General features: G+C 54.4%; 1 protein-coding gene across 2 annotated transcripts in view; it reads right to left on the bottom strand.

Moving 5' to 3' along the window:
* Positions 1–1,293: 1,293 nt before the first annotated feature.
* Positions 1,294–16,232, bottom strand: part of LOC120394321 (transcription intermediary factor 1-beta-like) — a 56,145-nt gene continuing 41,206 nt past the window's right edge. Inside the window, exons 8-18 of one of the 2 annotated variants that reach the window (XM_039518582.1) lie at positions 14,300–14,414; positions 13,346–13,473; positions 12,818–12,964; positions 5,880–5,916; positions 5,403–5,439; positions 5,013–5,211; positions 4,530–4,831; positions 4,163–4,283; positions 3,774–3,848; positions 3,325–3,459; positions 1,294–2,497 (exon numbers count right to left, since the gene is read on the bottom strand). In XM_039518582.1, coding sequence (XP_039374516.1) covers positions 2,276–2,497; positions 3,325–3,459; positions 3,774–3,848; positions 4,163–4,283; positions 4,530–4,831; positions 5,013–5,211; positions 5,403–5,439; positions 5,880–5,916; positions 12,818–12,964; positions 13,346–13,473; positions 14,300–14,414 — 1,518 coding nt within the window. In that variant the 3' untranslated portion in view covers positions 1,294–2,275. The remainder of the gene's footprint in view (positions 2,498–3,324; positions 3,460–3,773; positions 3,849–4,162; positions 4,284–4,529; positions 4,832–5,012; positions 5,212–5,402; positions 5,440–5,879; positions 5,917–12,817; positions 12,965–13,345; positions 13,474–14,299; positions 14,415–16,232) is intronic. The other variant, XM_039518583.1, reaches the window with a different exon arrangement.

Below are 16,232 nucleotides of genomic sequence, written 5' to 3'. Positions count from 1 at the left end.
CACACGCTTTGTTGTGCCATCAGCCACCCTGACCCCTGAGTATCATGCAGCTGGTGGGGTAGATGCAGGCAAAGCAGGGACAGCTGCTGAGGGGGAAGGTGGTGGAGGGGAAATTGGGGCCAAGGCAGGATCTCCCATGCCCCAAGACCCAGAACTATGCCAGGGAGATTGGAACATAGTAGATGCTCCAGAGGCTACTTGGAAATTCCTCGAGGGGATCATACAAATTCAGGGGACCAGGCTCCTGGGAGGAGCCGGTTTACATCCTCTTCAAATCCTGTCTGCAAGTTTGTCCTTTCTGCTACCTGTAACTCCTAAAACTAAAATCCCTGAGTTACTTATTTCTACACCAGCCCGGTCTTAAGTCAGTTCACTCTTTCCCCCACTACAGAATTACTTGTTTTGGGGAGGGGAGGGGGTCTGTCCCACAACAGCTCAGGGGTTTGAAACACTTGGACTAGAGCACGCCAACCCCACTTAGGAGGGATTTCAGCCCTTCACACCATGTTGTGGTAGAGCTGGCTGCAAAATTAAAAATCCTCCCCTCCATTTCTATCAGTGTCTAAATATCCCATGGATTTTTGTTTTTTTAAGCAAATTGTTTCAGCAGAAGACTGGACTATAACTCCCATGATGCCAGTCTCCAATGCCTCTCAGAGAGGGACTGAGGTGCGTGATGGTAGATGTAAACCCACTAGGGAGCCTGGGACGCTTGCCACATAGAGCCAGATGGGAGTTGTACATTGGTTGGCATTTTCCACTACATTTCTGTTCCGAGGTGACTGAAGTTCTGGACTTCAACAGAACACTGTGGACCAGTTTCAGCTGCTGCACAACTGGGGGTCAGAGGAGGAGTGGGTTTAAAAATGGTATTTGGGTGCTGCAACTCCAGCCCCAGAGCAGGCTCCAGTGCAAACCATTACTAGTTCTTTGCAGCCAATTTCTGACCACTTCACCAAGGTCCTCACTGCACAGATGGGGAAACTGAGGCAGGGGGCTGGACACAGCAGGTAAAGGAGACCCCAGCATTCTACCCACTAGATCAGCAGTCCCCCTTAATCCTGTCTGTGACCCCCTCCCCCCAGCCATCGTTGGGAGCCAAGGTCACAGTTGAGGCCAGGAGCAGAGCTGCGGCCACAGGTGGGACTGGGAGCAGAGCCATGGTTGCGGGCCCAAGGAACAGAAGTGGAGCCACAGCCAGAGCTGGGGGCAGAGGCCTGGATGAGATTCCCTCCCCACCCCCCTGCGGGGGCTGGCCTGGCCCCGGGAAGGACGAGGCACCAGGCAGAGCAGTACATAAAACCCAAGATTTATTCCGTTCTCAGAGAAACAAGTTTCCATCGCACAGGTCGCAAACAGTTATTGGGGACATGAAAGAAGCCATCTAAAATATACAAGCGAAGCCCAGCCTGGGATCCCCTTGCACGCTGGAGAGAGACAAAGAACCAGGCCAGAAAGCGGCTGCCCTGCCAGGACAGGTACAGGAGTCGGAATGGCCCTGCCTCGGGCGTCAGTTACAAAATCACTGAACCGCAGCTTCCCCTGGCGTGGGCGAGGGAGGGAGTGCACCGGCACCGCAAGCAGGGGGAGGGGAGAGAAGGGACGCAGCTACAGCTGACAGTGGCTTGGAATAGCTTGGAAGGGGAGCACTTGTGCCAGGGATGTTGAGATGAACATGGGGGCAAACCCAGGGAGCTTCCCAGCAGGACAAGCTGTTGGGAACCAACCCCGCCAGCCTTTTTCCTCACTGACCCACCTGCCCCCACAGTCACCCCAAGATCCCATGCGCATGGCAGCAGAGAGCAGCACTTCAGCCCAGGACCCCACCATCAGGGCAGGTGAGCCCAGGCGCTGGGCTAGGTCCCCAGCGCGGAAAGGGACGAGGGCCCAATGCCTAGCGCTCCACTAAACCCAGCCACAACCCCTTGGCCTGACTCTGCCTGCAGATAGCGCCCCCCACCCACCCTGCACTGAAATCCCAGAGGAAAGATGGGGGGAGCCTGTGTGCGCGCCGCCCACTTGCAATCAAGGCAGAGAGCAGCACCGGAGGGGGAGGTGGGGGTGTGACCTCAATGCAAACCGTGTGTGAAGACTTCATGGCAAAGGAACGGGCATGGGGAGGAGAGGGCTCCCCATCAACAAAATTTCAATTCGAGTGGGGGGCAGGCTGTCCCGCTGCCGCCACGCGACCCGGGGCAAGAGGCGAGTCCCAGGCGCTTTTGGTCATTGCCTGTGGGACGCCGGGCGGCTGCGCCGGTCGATGCGGGCCAGCCCCTCACTCCTCCTCCCCAGTGCCCGCCGAGGCAGCTGGGGCCTCGCCCAGGGAGCCGGCAGGGGAGCTGCGGTGGGTGAAGCTGCTGCTGCTCTCGCTCCGCTGCTCGTCTAAGGGGATGGGCTCCACCAGTGCCGAGGAGAACTTCCGGTCGCCGAAGGACGCACTCCACTTGGCCTCGAAGAAGCGCTGCAGCCCGATGATGGACTGGACATCCTCCTTGTCCTGGCGAAGGGGAGCACAGAGAGGCCGGGGTCAGGAGCCACAGCCGGAGACACCCACCATTATCTCCAAATCTGGGATATGCCCCCACATCATCCAAAATGGACCATGGCCTGCTCCCAGAGCAGCCAGAGTCTCCCCACTCCTGCCAGGACAGAACCAGGACACTCCTCTACTGACACCCAGGAACCTGCTAATGCTAACTAGCGGAGAGCACTGTTTGACAGGACCCCCTGGGGCACATACACCATTCACCCAAGGGTGGGGTCTCTAGCAGGAGGCAGTAGCCCCAGCAGTCTGCTGGCCGCTAGTCACAGCGAGTTGTATGTAGGGAGTTGTGCCTATGGTGGAAACTGTGCACTCAAGGTTTGGGGGTGAAGGCAGATCACCAGAAGAAGGTGAACATGCTCCTCTCAGGTAGATGCTGCGTCTCCCCCACCCAACGGCTGGCCATGAGCTTTACAGCTGAGGCCCAGCTACCATCTGGGCTGAAAGCAAATGGAGATAGAGAAAGTTACAGGAAGAAACAAAACAGCAGGAAGGGAGGCGGTGTCGGGGAAAAGGTGCCAGCAGCAGATCTGAGAACTGGCCTGAAGAGAGACAGCAGAGCCCACATAGGCAGAGAGAAGAGGCGCTGGGGTGTTGGGAGCTGAGCCTCATTCAGGCGGTAGCGAGGTGCCTCAGCTCTGGTCACCCCTGGGGTGCACCCTATACCTGCCCTGGCCAATTCATTACGATCAGGATATACCCCTGCCTGCCCCAGCCCCAGAAGGATCATGCCTCTCTCCCCACTGCCACCAGGGGAATGAGGGTCCCAGGTGACCTCTCACCTCTGTCAGCTTATTGAATTGCTTGATCATCCGCCAGACATCCTGGGCAAACTCCTCGGAGGAGCCATAGGGTGGAGAGAGCTTCTCCTGCAGCCTGGCTCGGATCAGGGTCAGGTCGATAGTGTCCTGACCCTCCTGGGGGGAAATGACAGGGGTCAGGCCTGGCCCCACTGACCAGAGAGGCCCGTGCCCTCCCTGAGCCCCACCCTGTCTCTTATGACCCCTCTCCCTGGCAACCCACATGCCAGAAACCTTCTCCCCAGAACAGGGTCCCAGCACTCAAGTACTAGTGAGACTGCCTCATGCCTGGGGCTCTCCACAACCCATGCATCAAGGGTAGCCCCCCCCCCACCTTTAGCATCCCCCACATGCCCCATGAAGTGAGCACACCCCCACACAGCATCAAGTACCCCCCAGCGAATCAAGCACAGCCCCCCTCCCCAACTCACCGTGGCGGTCGAAAGTCGGTGGAGAGGCCGGCACGGCTCATGGCACAGCAGCTCCAGCAGGACACGCTCACACTTCTGCCAGGCCAAGGGGGACACAGCAGGGTTAGGAGCAGGGACCCCATAAACTCCCCTCCCACTCAGGGCCAGGCCAGACCCCCCCAGCACCCCAACACTGGCTGTGGCTCCAAGGAATCACACAAGAGCAAGGCCAGGCCCTGAGGCACCAGGCCAGACCCAGTCATGTGCCCCCACTGACAGATGGCCAGCCCAGAGAGCAGAGGATGAGCACTCTGCCCATACGCCCACCCCCTGCCTGGTGTGCCGAGGCAGAGAGACACTTGCTCTCCAAACAGATCCCTGTCACTTGGCCCCCAGCCCGATACACGAACCCTCTGCTCCAAGGGGGAGAGTTTATTGGGGCCCTCGTCATCTTCGGAGGCGGAGAAGTTGGTGCCGTCCTCCTCACCAGGCGCTGGCAGTTCCTGGCACAGCAGGCACTTCCACTCCTGACTGGGGAGGCAAATGAGAGGAGTGAGCATCACCCCCACACTCCCAGCCACACAGCAGGGGACTCCAGTTCTGAGAGGACATCTGCTCTCTCAGTACATCAGTAGTACAGCTGGGGATAGAACCCCGGAGTCCTGGCTCCCAGCACCCCCACCAGACACCCCCCCCCCCCGAGCTGGGGACAGAACCCCCGCCAGCCCCTCCCTTCCCCAACCGTTAGACCCCAGGGCTGGGGAAGGGGATAGGTACCTGGGGATCTCCTGCAGCACCGGGAGGTGGCAGTCCAAATGGTAGCACTGCTCACCCTGGTTACACATCACAACGGAGCCTGTCTTCCGGCACACTCTGCAGTGAGCAGCACTGGCCGCCTCCATGGCCCCCTCCTGGCTCTGGCCTGGCGTCACATCCAGACTGGAGCCGATGCTGCCACTGGGGGAGATGAGGCGGGACACAGAGTCCTCGGTGGCCAGGACGTCCTGGGGCAGGACAACGGGCTTGGTGTCTCTGGGATCCTCTGCCGGATAATCGATTGCTGCCTCCATCTGCTCCTCCTGGGGGGACAGCACAGGGTTAGTGTTGGCTCCCAGCAGCCCAGCAACGCACTCCCAGTGGGACAGGGACACCCCCGGGGCTGGTTTCCACATGGCCAGGACCCCAGCACCATCCACCAGGACATAGCCCCACACTGGCCCCCTAGAGCAGGCCAACCGGGTACCCCAAAGCAGCACCAACCTTGACTATGGTGCTGGGGGGCTGGGCGGCAGCCTGCTGGGCCCCACGCTCAATGACGATCAGGTTGTAGTCCTCGTTACTGTTGCCGGGGAAGACCTTGAAGACAGGCGGCTGGCTGTCGGCCGTCAGGTCCAGGTCCAGCCGCTCCAGGCTCACCCGCGGCACCTTGCGCATGACATTGCCGTCCGAGGGCCTGGGCCTGCAATGCAGCACGGGGGGCTCAAGGCATGACCCCTGCCCCACACCCAGGTGGAGGAGGTCACAGCAACAGGGGATCCACAGGAGGAAGGGGGACAGACAGCATGCAGCAGGCTGACAAATACAGCCCCACACCATGACAAGGACCCCACTCCTTCCCCAGACACCAGGGCAAGGATTCAGCTGACTTACCTCTTCATTCCTGACACGTGGGCCTCAGTGCTGTCTGCTGGGGAGAGAGAAGCCAGACATGAGTCAGGCAGCTTTCTCCCCCCTCTTCCCCCGCCAAAGCCTGGTTGTCCCCACCTCCCCCATCTCCAGCCATGCTGCCACGGGAAATCCCAAAGCAGCCAGAAGAGGCAGCCTGTTTCTAGCCCTGGCATGGGCGGGAAGGCAGCCTTCCAGCAGCCTGCCTGAGTCTACAGGGAATGATGGCTGGTGGGTCTCCTCAATTAATCTCAGTGGGGCATCAATGCTCAGCCCTGATGAGACACAAAGTACGTCCCTGCGGAGGATGTGGGCCGCTGGAAGGGCAATAGGACAGGGGAGCTACTCCCACACGGTGCCATGCCACCCTCTGACAAGCCCCAACACCTCGCTCTGGGGCCAGCCAGGAGCTCCAAGGACAGGGTGATACTCTGCTCCCCCCCAGGCTCCCCACAGTCTTACCCAGGTCTCCAATGCCTTCCTCCTGGGTGTCCATGGGCTGCAAAGGAATGAAAAGGAGGACACGTCAAGGAGAACTCAACCAGATCCCCCAACCCTGGGAGACCCCAATCTCCCCCATTCCCAGTTGCCGGCCCGCCTCTACCCAAGAACCTCTTAATGCCAACTGACAAAGGGGTGCAGAGGGGTGGCGTGATTCTGGTACATGCATCTGAGGCCTCAAATGAAAACTGGTGTCCGCACTGATGCTCGATATCTCAGTGAACGAATGCACAAGTGCTATGAATGCCTGCTGAAAATATATTCCTGAAGTCTGTACTGAGGTATCAGCCAGCAGCAAAAACTGACAAACAGGTTATCTCAGTTAAGTAGTGTATCTAGCTGTCTGTTTAAACGTAAATTAAGTATTGTGTATTTCACAACAGTCTGGACTGGATGCAAGTGAAGGCTTGTGAGAATTTCAAAGACAGAAACTAAACAGGAAGGAAGCAGCTGCCCGGGTTTCCCCTGTCTGCAGGCGAACATCAAAAGGTTGTGATCTCTGGGAGGCAGAGAAGACACTTCCCCAAGAGGCGGGTAGCTACCTCAGCAGGAGAAGCCCTCTCACAGCGCCCTGTCTACATGGAAGGATTAGGTTGGTATAACCATATCACTCAGTTGTGTGCATTTTTCACACCCCTGAGTGATGTAGTTATACTGATACAGGTCTGTAGTGTAGACCTGGCCTACATGCCGTGGTGGTAAGCGAAAGGCTGGCCCTGAGAGCTGCTTCCTACAAGCTGGTGGATGGTACTAGCAGGCCTGGTGATTTGATGAGTGTTCAGTGGATAAGGGGCTGAACTTGCCCAGTGTCTGGGGACTGGTGTGAGCCCATCACTATCTGTCTGGACAGCAGTAGGTTGCCAAAGGCTAGTGGTTTCAGGGGGGATGACCCATAGCAATCAACTCCACCAGAGAGGTCCTTTGGGGCCATCTGCCTGTCCCAAGTCAGGGTAAAGGAGGAGGGTTGGGTGTGGGGCTAGCAACTCCACCCCGTAAAAAATCTACTTGCTACAGAAACGCCAACAATAGAGATAACAGACTTTTAGCCTGGAAAAAGAAGGCTCTTCAACTCGAAGACGCATGATGCTGGGTGGTGAAAGCCGCGAGGAAGCCACAAAGCCGATTACCCTTCTTGCAACCAGGAGGATTACCATCGGCACATGGAACGTGAGGACCATGTACAAGTCAGGAAAGACGGCGCAGGCTGCAGCAGAGATGAGGAGCAACAACCTGACCCTACCAGGCATTAGCAAGACAAAATGGACGCAAGATGGACAGAGACGACTGTTGCCGTCAACTCCCAGCAGAGGAAGAAATCAGAAGGTGGGGCTGGATAGGCACCAGACAGGCACTGTGGTGGAACCCCCAAGGCAAGCGGAAAAGAGGCCGTCTAAGAAACACCTGGCGACGTGACCTTCAGGCTGATAGCAAAAAAATGGGCTATACCTGGAACCAGCTAGCGCGAATGGCCCACGATAGAGGACTATGGATATCTGTTGTTGGCGGCCCATACCCCGATTGGGATGATGGGCATGAGTGAGAGAGACCCATAGCAATCAGACAAAATTCCCTCATGCTCTCGGCAAGCAGTGCTGAGGGGCCACACAACCCTGGGTACTGGCATATACCCATCCTAAGCACCCTACAAGGAGTAGACAAGTTACAGGAATCTCCTGGATCTGGTACCTATACACTAACTTGCCAGAATCATGTCAGGTTAATACTGGAAGCCTGACTCCCACTGCTCTACTTGTCGTATGCAGTGCTGCTATAGCAGTGTTGGTGTCCCAGGATATCTGAGACTGAAGCTGGGTGAGGTCATATCTTTGACTGGACAAACTTCTGTTAGAGACAGACAAGCTTACAAGAAGCGTAGTTTACTGGACAAAGATTACCTCTACCATCTTGTCTCATTTTAATTATGATATGCGTGTGTGTGTACACACAAGGGTTGTCTGTAGACTGAAAATTACTACTCCCTGGGGGAAATTCTGCACATCGGAGGACGTGCAGAATTTGTATTTTCCCGCCTAAAATTTTTTGCCTAAGTGCTGCAGTTCTGCCGTTTGCCCACCAGAGGCCGATGTGGCACCAGAACAGCCAGCTGCTTAGCACTACAGTGGCCTCTGGTGGGCAAAAGGCAGAACTGCAGCACTTAGGCAAAATTTATGCAGGAAAATACGAAATTCTATGCCCAGTGCCGCAGAATTCCCCAGGAGAAGTTCATCACAGCACCCTGTCCATGGAGCCAGTTTAGGACAGAGTGGGGAACACAGAGCTGCTTGGGGGTGTCACAGACTGGGGTTCAGAATGGCTAGTGGGGGGGGACGGGGACGACAGACTGGAGCATGGTCTCAGGAGCTAGTGGGATGACAGCATGGAGCCTGGGGACAGGAGCTGCAGAGACCTATGAGGATGAGGGGTATGGGGACAGGGGCAGAGGTGCCTGACAATGGGAAAGGCTTGGGGTCAACCAGGGACTGCCTGAGGGAGGCCTCCCAATACCCTAACAATCCCCCCCTCGTCCCCAAAGAAAAGCCTCCCACCCACACCCAACACCTTCCAGGTTCGCTCCTAGGCTCCTTCCCTCTCTCAGCTCTTCTGTTACCCCTGACTTCCCCAAGCCCTTACACTGCTTCTCACAGGTGCAGGAAGAGGTTACTCACCTTGTGCAGTAACTGAGGTTCTTCGAGATGGCTGTCCCTGTGGGTGCTCCACTTTAGCAGTTTGTGCACCCCCACACTTCTAGTCTGAGATTTGTAGTAGCAGTGCCCTAGTTGGCCATGCACACACAGCAATCTCATGTCACTCTGAGTGACTACCCAGCGGGCGCAGCCAACCGCCCCCCAATTCCTTCTCTACCCGAGAGGATCAAAGAGAAACCCCAAAGCACAGGGGAGGAGAGGGGTAGTGAAGCACCCACAGGAACAACCATCTCAAAGAACCTCAGTTACTGCCTTCTCTTCGAGGAGTGTCCCTGGAAGTGCTCCACTATAGGTGACCGGAGAGCAGTGCCCCTCTCTGGAGAGGAGTTCCTGAATGCCAAAGCGAGCGTCAGCAGCTGAATGTTGCTCTAAAGCATCATGTTTGGAAAATGTATGGACTGATGCCCAGGTAGCTGCTTTACAAATGTCAATGATGGTACGGCTGAGAAAAGCTACTCATGTGGATATAGCTCTGGTAGAGCGCCCGCGAAGTCTGTAAGGAGGTTCCAGATCATGTTTTCGATAGGATAATCTGATAAAGCCAGAGATCCATTTCAACAGTCGCTGTCTGGAAATGGTTTGACCTTGGGAATGTTCTGTTATGGATATAAACTGAGATGATTTTTGAATGTAGAACGCAAGCGCGCTACAACATCCAGTTTGAGGAGGAACGCTTCCCTGCTGTTGGCGCGCGAATGGGAGCACTCTGTACTGGTAGTGGAGGTTCCCAAGTGTGAATTGAAAGAACCTTCTGGGCACTGGATGAATAGTGACGTGAAAATAGGCATCTTGTAGGTCGACGGCCGACAGCCCATCTCCCTTCTTCAATGCTGGAATTATGGTTGCTAGGGTTATCTTGAAGTGCTGTGTTCTGACAAATAGTTTAACTTGTGCAAGTCCAACATGGGCCTCCATCCGCCTGTTTTCTTCTGGGTGAGAATAAAACTTGCTCCCCCTGTACTTGGTAAGTACGGGATCTACAGCACCTAGTTGCAGGAGGTGGTTTACTTCCTGCTTTAACAAGTGCTCATGAGATGGATCCCTGAAGAGGGACGGGGAAGGGGGGTGGGTAGGCGGGATAGAGGAAAAGGGATAGAATAGCCCTTGCATATAATTTCCAGAACCCACTTGTCTGATGTAATGGTTGCCCAGACTGGATAGAAGGGTGTTGGGTAGTTCCCAAATGGGCAGGAGGTTATGAGGGACTTCGACAGTGGAGTATGTGGGGCTCTCGTGCCCTCGACCAATACTTCAAAATGCTTGTCTGGAAGTGGATGGCTGAGACATTGCTGACTGCTTTGGGGCTTGGCAGCGTCTTGTCTGATGTTGGTTGTGGTGCTGGTCATGTTGTCTGAGGTTGGGCATACAGGGCAGTGCAGAAGCATTGGGTATAAAATCTGCCCTGTTTCTTTCTGTTCACAGGGGCATATATTCCTAGGGTTTTCAATGTGTCAAAGGAATTCTTGAGTGTGTGTAAGGTTGTATCTGCGCCTTCTGCGAACTGTTTTTGACCTTTGAAAGGCAAGTCCTCTTCTGTTGCCTCAACTTCCTTGGGGAAGTCTGAAAGGTGGAGCCAGGATGCCCTCCGCATGACTATGGAGGTGGCGATGGAGTCGGCCACCATGTCAGTGGACTCTAAGGAAGCCTGTAAGGCCATTCTGGCAATGAGGGAGCCTTCTGTTATGCAGCTTTTTATTGTTCTTTACCTGTTGGAAGATGTTCAATAAAAGTTGCCATTGTGCAAAAAATACTGTGTGTACTTTGCCAGTAATGCAGAATAGTTTGTTATGAGAAACTGGAGGGTCGTTGAGGAATAGGCCTTTCTGCCAAAGAGGTCTAGGCACTTCCAATCTTTATCATAACCTAGTCAGACATTGCTCTCCCCTTTGATTAACTGCCTCCACCACCAATGAATTAGGAGTGGGAGCGAACAGAAACTTGTCTCCCTTAGCTGGGACATAGTACTTCTTGTCTGATCTTTTACAAGAAGGTGGAGCTGTAGCTGGCGTCTGCCAGGCAGTTTTGGCTGGGTCCATGATGGCAGCATTGATGGGTAGCGCAATCTTGGCAGAAGATGTATGGAGAATCTGTCAGCTTATGCTGCATCTTCAGCAGCTCTGCCAAGGAAATGTTGAGGGAGTCAGCCACTCATTTACATAATTCCTGGAAGGATTTAAAGTCATTGCCTGATGTCGGAGGCGGCGGCATTAGTATTTTATCCAGAGACGAAGAGATGTGGGTGGATGGGATGGTGCCACCCTGTGGTGGCTCTTCAATTGCTTCTGCTTCCTCTTCAAGAGCTTCTGGGGGTACCGTCAGTACTGAAGAGAAGCGCTCCTGGAGTGGACGTGATGTGAAAAGGTCTGCCTGGCTAACAAACTGCTGCCGCACAGGCAAAGCTTGGCGTCAACGGAGGAGGCAGGATTTGATTAGAAATCATTGTGATTGCTGCCAGTGCCGTAGACTTGCTGAAATGTATTGGTGCAGCAGGTGGCACCCTCGTGCTGCTCCGTGGCTCTGGGTGCTGATGGTACCCAGAGGCGATTCTTGCTGAGGCAAGGAGGGAGACCGCTTTTTTGTGGCTTTCTGCGGGATTGGGTCCTTAGCTGTTTTGGAAGAGGATCCCATGTCCAATGCCACCGTGGGTGAGTGTTGGTGGGAAGGGGTCCTGTGCTCAGGATCAGACACAGGTCAAAGGGATTTCTCCAGCATCGTACGTTTTAACTGGAGATCCCTAGCTTTTCTAGTTCTTGCTGTCAGCTTTCTGCAGTGGTGGCACTTCTGGGCAATGTGAGTCTCTCCCAGACAGACACACTGAGTGACTGTCTGAGACTGGTATTGACAATCTACAGCTGAGACAGCATTTAAAACCTGGAGAACCAGGCATGTCAGAGAGGCTGTTCACAAAGAAGGAGTGGGAATAGTCCCTTCCCTTACAAGTCTGACTAGAAGCGCAGGGGTGCACAAACACCTGAAGTGGAGCACCCACAGGGACACTGCTTGAAGAATAAATACTTCTGTATTGTAATTTAAATTAATTACACAAAGTTCTGTATTAATATGCCTAGTAAGGAATCTATTTGTCAAAAAACATTTACCGAATCTTTTTTTCTCTGTATAATTACAGACATACTTGCTCACAGATATTTTGAAATAGGTTACCAAAATAATTGCAACTGGAATGATTATACTGTTTTATTTTGACAAATATGCACAATTCTGCAGACTTTTCAAAGATTATGTGCAGAATTTTATTCTTTGGTGCAGATTTTCCCCAGGAGTAAAATTATGGTCTGAGCGGGGGCCTGTCACCAGAAGTTGATAAACAAGCTGAAAATGTTTGTCTCCATCTGCCTACACTGTTAACTGTTCGTTGCACACTTCACAATGAATGCTTATTTACCATCTGAGCAAAATGTTAATTAATTGCAAACTTGGGGGGAGATTTTAGATAGGAAAATACAAGCAGCTGGGGTTACCCGGTTTGCAAGGGACGACAATGGATTTTTGTACTGCAAGACTCACTTTGCATCCTACACCCAGGAAGTAAGCAAGCCCACTGCCAGCTTCTGGGAAAACAAAGATCACAGCACCAAGCTGTTAAATGCTGGGAGAAGAACTTGAGTCAGAAACCCCCTCCTGCCTAAAACTTCATCTTGTTAAGTTTAGGCCCTAGAATGTGTGTTGTGATTTTTACCTCATATGTAACCCTTCAATTCCCACAGTTCTCTAGCATTTGAATCACTTGTGTTAAATGAACTGGTACTTGCTTTCTCTAAACACAAATTTAGTTGCTGTGTGAAGCGGAGCTGCCTTCGAAGCGGTGGTGTACTGTGCCTTTGGGAATAGAGGATCCAGGAATTCTGTGAGTGTCCAATGGACCAGGGAAAGGACACCAAAGGGGGACCCTCTGGGTAGATCTGTCTACACAGTCAAGAAAAACCCACAGCTGGCCAGGGCCAGCGGACTTGGGCTCACAGGGCTGTTTCATTGCAGTGTAATGGGCAGGCTTGGGACAGAGCCTGAGCTCTGGGACCCTCCCAACCCAGAAGGTCCTAGAATTCAGGCTCCAGCCCAAACCTGGAAGTCTACACAGCAATGAAACAGCCCAAGCTGACTGCCATGGGCCAGCTGCGGGGTTTACTTTACTGTCTAGACACCCTTCCAAGAACCTTGGAGAGCCTGTCTGCTCACCTGCACAGCAGAGGATGCCGGGGTGCTACCCTCACTGATGAAGCAGTCTGCCTGGCTATTGGGAGAGACGATGGGCTGCAGTAGGGCTCCTGGGGCCAGCTGTCCCTTGCTGATGATGGTGGATTGCACTGAGACTTGCTGCACGCCCTGCAGGGAGAGGGAGAAGTGCCTGTTAACCCATGGGAAGGGTGGAGCCTGGTGCATGGGCCACCCCACTGCCGCTACCATTGGAGAGAGGCTCCCCTACCATCTGCCAGGTAGCTGCTGGAGCGTGGCACCCACCTGAGTCCCATTGACCTGGGGCAGGAGTAACAGCTGGCCGTTCATCTGTAGGAGGCCGTGGGGCTGCACCAACTGGAGCTGCATGGGCTGTACGTAGGTGCTGCCGGCACCACTCTTAACCATGGGGGCCGTGGGGATCCGGGCAGGCTGCACTGGAGGCTGCAGAGGCGGAGGCTGGCTCTGGGAGACAGCAGCCTCGGGCCGGTTCGGGACCATGAGAGGGACATTCGTAAGAGAAGCCAGTACCTGGGGAGTGCCGGAGACCTGTTTCACCCCTCCTCCTGCCGCCGCCGGGCCAGTGGCATTGGCACGCTGGATCTGCGCGTTGGGGGCCGCGGCTTGCAGTGCACCGCTCCGCTCCGAGACTATTGTTCCTGGGGAGAGGATGGGCATGTTAGGGTGCGTTTAAACAGAAGCACCCGATAAGGGAACAGGGCACCAAGGCCTGAGTTAAGTCCACCTCTGGGTTTCCACAGCCCTTTGTGTACCCAGTCCCAGCCGCACATGTCTAAGCTGCAACAAGCAGGGTGTGTCCCATGACAGCTCCTGGAAATAAAAATAGCACAAGGAGCCGCTGAGGCAGGCTGGCCATTTGGGATCTGCTCCTGTGGCACAGTGGTTTAATGCCCACATTGCACTACAGCACTCCCCACCCTTGGCTGGCCCTGCTGCGGGGGAGTGAAGATTTCAGGTGGAGCCTAATGATCAGAAAGCAGCTGCAGGACTGGGCCCCACAGTCCAACTACAAGGAGTGTGGCCAAGAGCTGCTCTGCCTGACTCCCCTCCACACGGGATCCACTCGGCTGTGCCCAATGGGGCAGGGGTAGTACCTGGGTGTTGGTTGAACCCTGATGTCAGGCTCTCCAGGTGCAGTGGCGCCCCCCCGCCCCCCATCTGCACCATCCCTGGCTCTGACATTATGGTATGGGCTGGGGACCTGCGTACACAGGACAGCAGGGGACCACTGCCACAAGTCACTCAACAGCCAAGACCCAGCCCCCGGGGAGGAGGGACAGCTAGAGCACTGGGCTCCCAGCACAGACAGCACAACTCTTTTGGGGGGTGGGGGTGGGGGGGGGGGAGAGGAATACAGGGGCCAACACAGTCTGGGATCTCTGCAATCCCCTTCCCTCCACCACAAATGCCTGCACCTTCTCAAAGCCAGTGAGTTTCCCAGATACCCACAGACCCACGGCTCACCGAAGGTCTCCGCACTCTTGGTCCAGGCATTAAGATCCCACTGGAACTTCATATCTCCCTGGGGCTCCACGGGGTCTACGATCATCTTGAGGGCACGATGCAGCTGGAAGTAGATCTGGGGTGGGGGGAGAAGGAGGGGAACAGATGGTCACAGCCAGGGTAACGATGCTGCTGAAGCTCGGAGGGGGGGGGGGGAGGAATATGCTGGTCTCAGCCTCCCCCCAATTGTCACAGGTTGGTTCACCAATGAGACAATGTTATGGAAACAGGGAAGCTTCAAAGCTAGCCATGTTAGTCTGGATCTGTAAAAAGCGACAGAGTCCTGTAGCACCTTATAGATTAACAGAAGTATTGGAGCATAAGCTTTTGTGGGTGAATACCCACTTCAGATGTTTCCTCCCAGAGGAGGAGTCAACAAGGATAATTAATGCCAGCCCCATCCCCGCAACAATGCTTGGTCTGACCTGGCTCAGAACTGCTCAGCTATCAGCTCTGTGCTGGGGAGAGGGTTACCCACTCAATCCAAGAACTGACAGAAGACTAGCAGGCCAGGGTGCATTTAAACAGAAGCACCTAAAACAGCCACCCCCAGCCTGCACCCACCCTCCCACAGCAGCTCGGAGCTCCAGAGCCACTGCCCCAGTGGCTGAAGCAGAAAATGTCCGAGATTTCTATAAGTCCCAGTTCCCATGCCTTCCATGACCTCTGAGACACAATCTTAGCCTTAGTAATAAGCTTCAAGGGGCTCAATGTAAATCCCACTCCTGCAGTTATGCAAATACCCAGCCTTCTGAACATAAGGGCCAGAGTGGGTCAGACCAATGGCCCATCTAGCCCAGTAGCCTGCCTTCTGCCAGTGGTCAATGCCAGGTGCTTCACAATGAAGAGAACAGGCAACTAACGAGTGCGTCTACTGTCATCCAGTCCCAGTTTCTGGCAATCAGAGGCTAGGGACACCCAGTGCATGGGGTTACATCCCTGACCATCTTGGCTAAATAAATAGTCATTGATGGACTTACATGAACTTCGAATCACAGGGCTGGAAGGGGCGAGAGGTCTTCAGTCAAGTCCCCTGCACTCATGGCAGAACTAAATATTATCTAGACCATCCGTGATATGGGTTTGTCTAACTTGCTCTTAAAAATCTCCAATGATGGGAGATTCCACAACCTCCCTAGGCAATTTATTCCAGTGGTTAAATCACCCTGACAACTTATCTAGCTATGCCCTGAGGAAAGTGCAAGTCTACTGATTGTCTGCTCATGGAATCTCAGGGTCAAAGACCACAGCTGTATAAAGGACTGCAAATTATTCAAAGGGGTGCCTGTTCTCAGCAGAAGCAGTTATGAACTTGTAACCCCAGAAAAAACCCTTTGCTGAGGTATGAAGGACTGATCACCAGTAAGAACCCTTCCTGGGTGATCTCTACTAAGCTTATCAGCACACATGCATGTTTTTTTATTGCTTTCATGTTTTCTACAATGCTTTCACCTTAGGAATAAGTGCTGAGTGGTAACTAACCAGGGACAACCACACTGAGGATAAAGTGCAGGGGTTGGCCTGCTTAGGGCATTGACTTGCCAGGGGGATTTACAGTGTAGTCAGGGAATTGCACAGCCTGGCAATACCCCAAGCAGGAGGAAGAGACATGGGTCTCCGCTCAAAAGAGCGGACAGCTGTGGAGCCTGGAGTGGGTGTCCTTGCTGGACCATGGAGGAGGAATGCAGGTGCAGTCGCCTGAGCCATGACATGTTGCCCAACACCTGCAGGAGCCTCATCCATTTCAGAAAGCCAAGTGGAGAGATGATCTCCACCGGAACCGAGCCTGGAGAGCACCCTGCAGCGAGTACAGCTGAGCCAAAGATCAAGGTCTGGGACCTGGCACTAGATGGGCCCCACTGTGCTGCACCCCATCCCCCTGCCCGTCTAGTCA

Source organism: Mauremys reevesii, unplaced genomic scaffold (assembly GCF_016161935.1).
Source record: "Mauremys reevesii isolate NIE-2019 unplaced genomic scaffold, ASM1616193v1 Contig50, whole genome shotgun sequence".
In the NCBI taxonomy this organism is placed as follows: Eukaryota; Metazoa; Chordata; order Testudines; family Geoemydidae; genus Mauremys; species Mauremys reevesii.
Note: the sequence above shows the minus strand (reverse complement) of the source record. Positions and strands in the feature narration are given on the sequence as shown.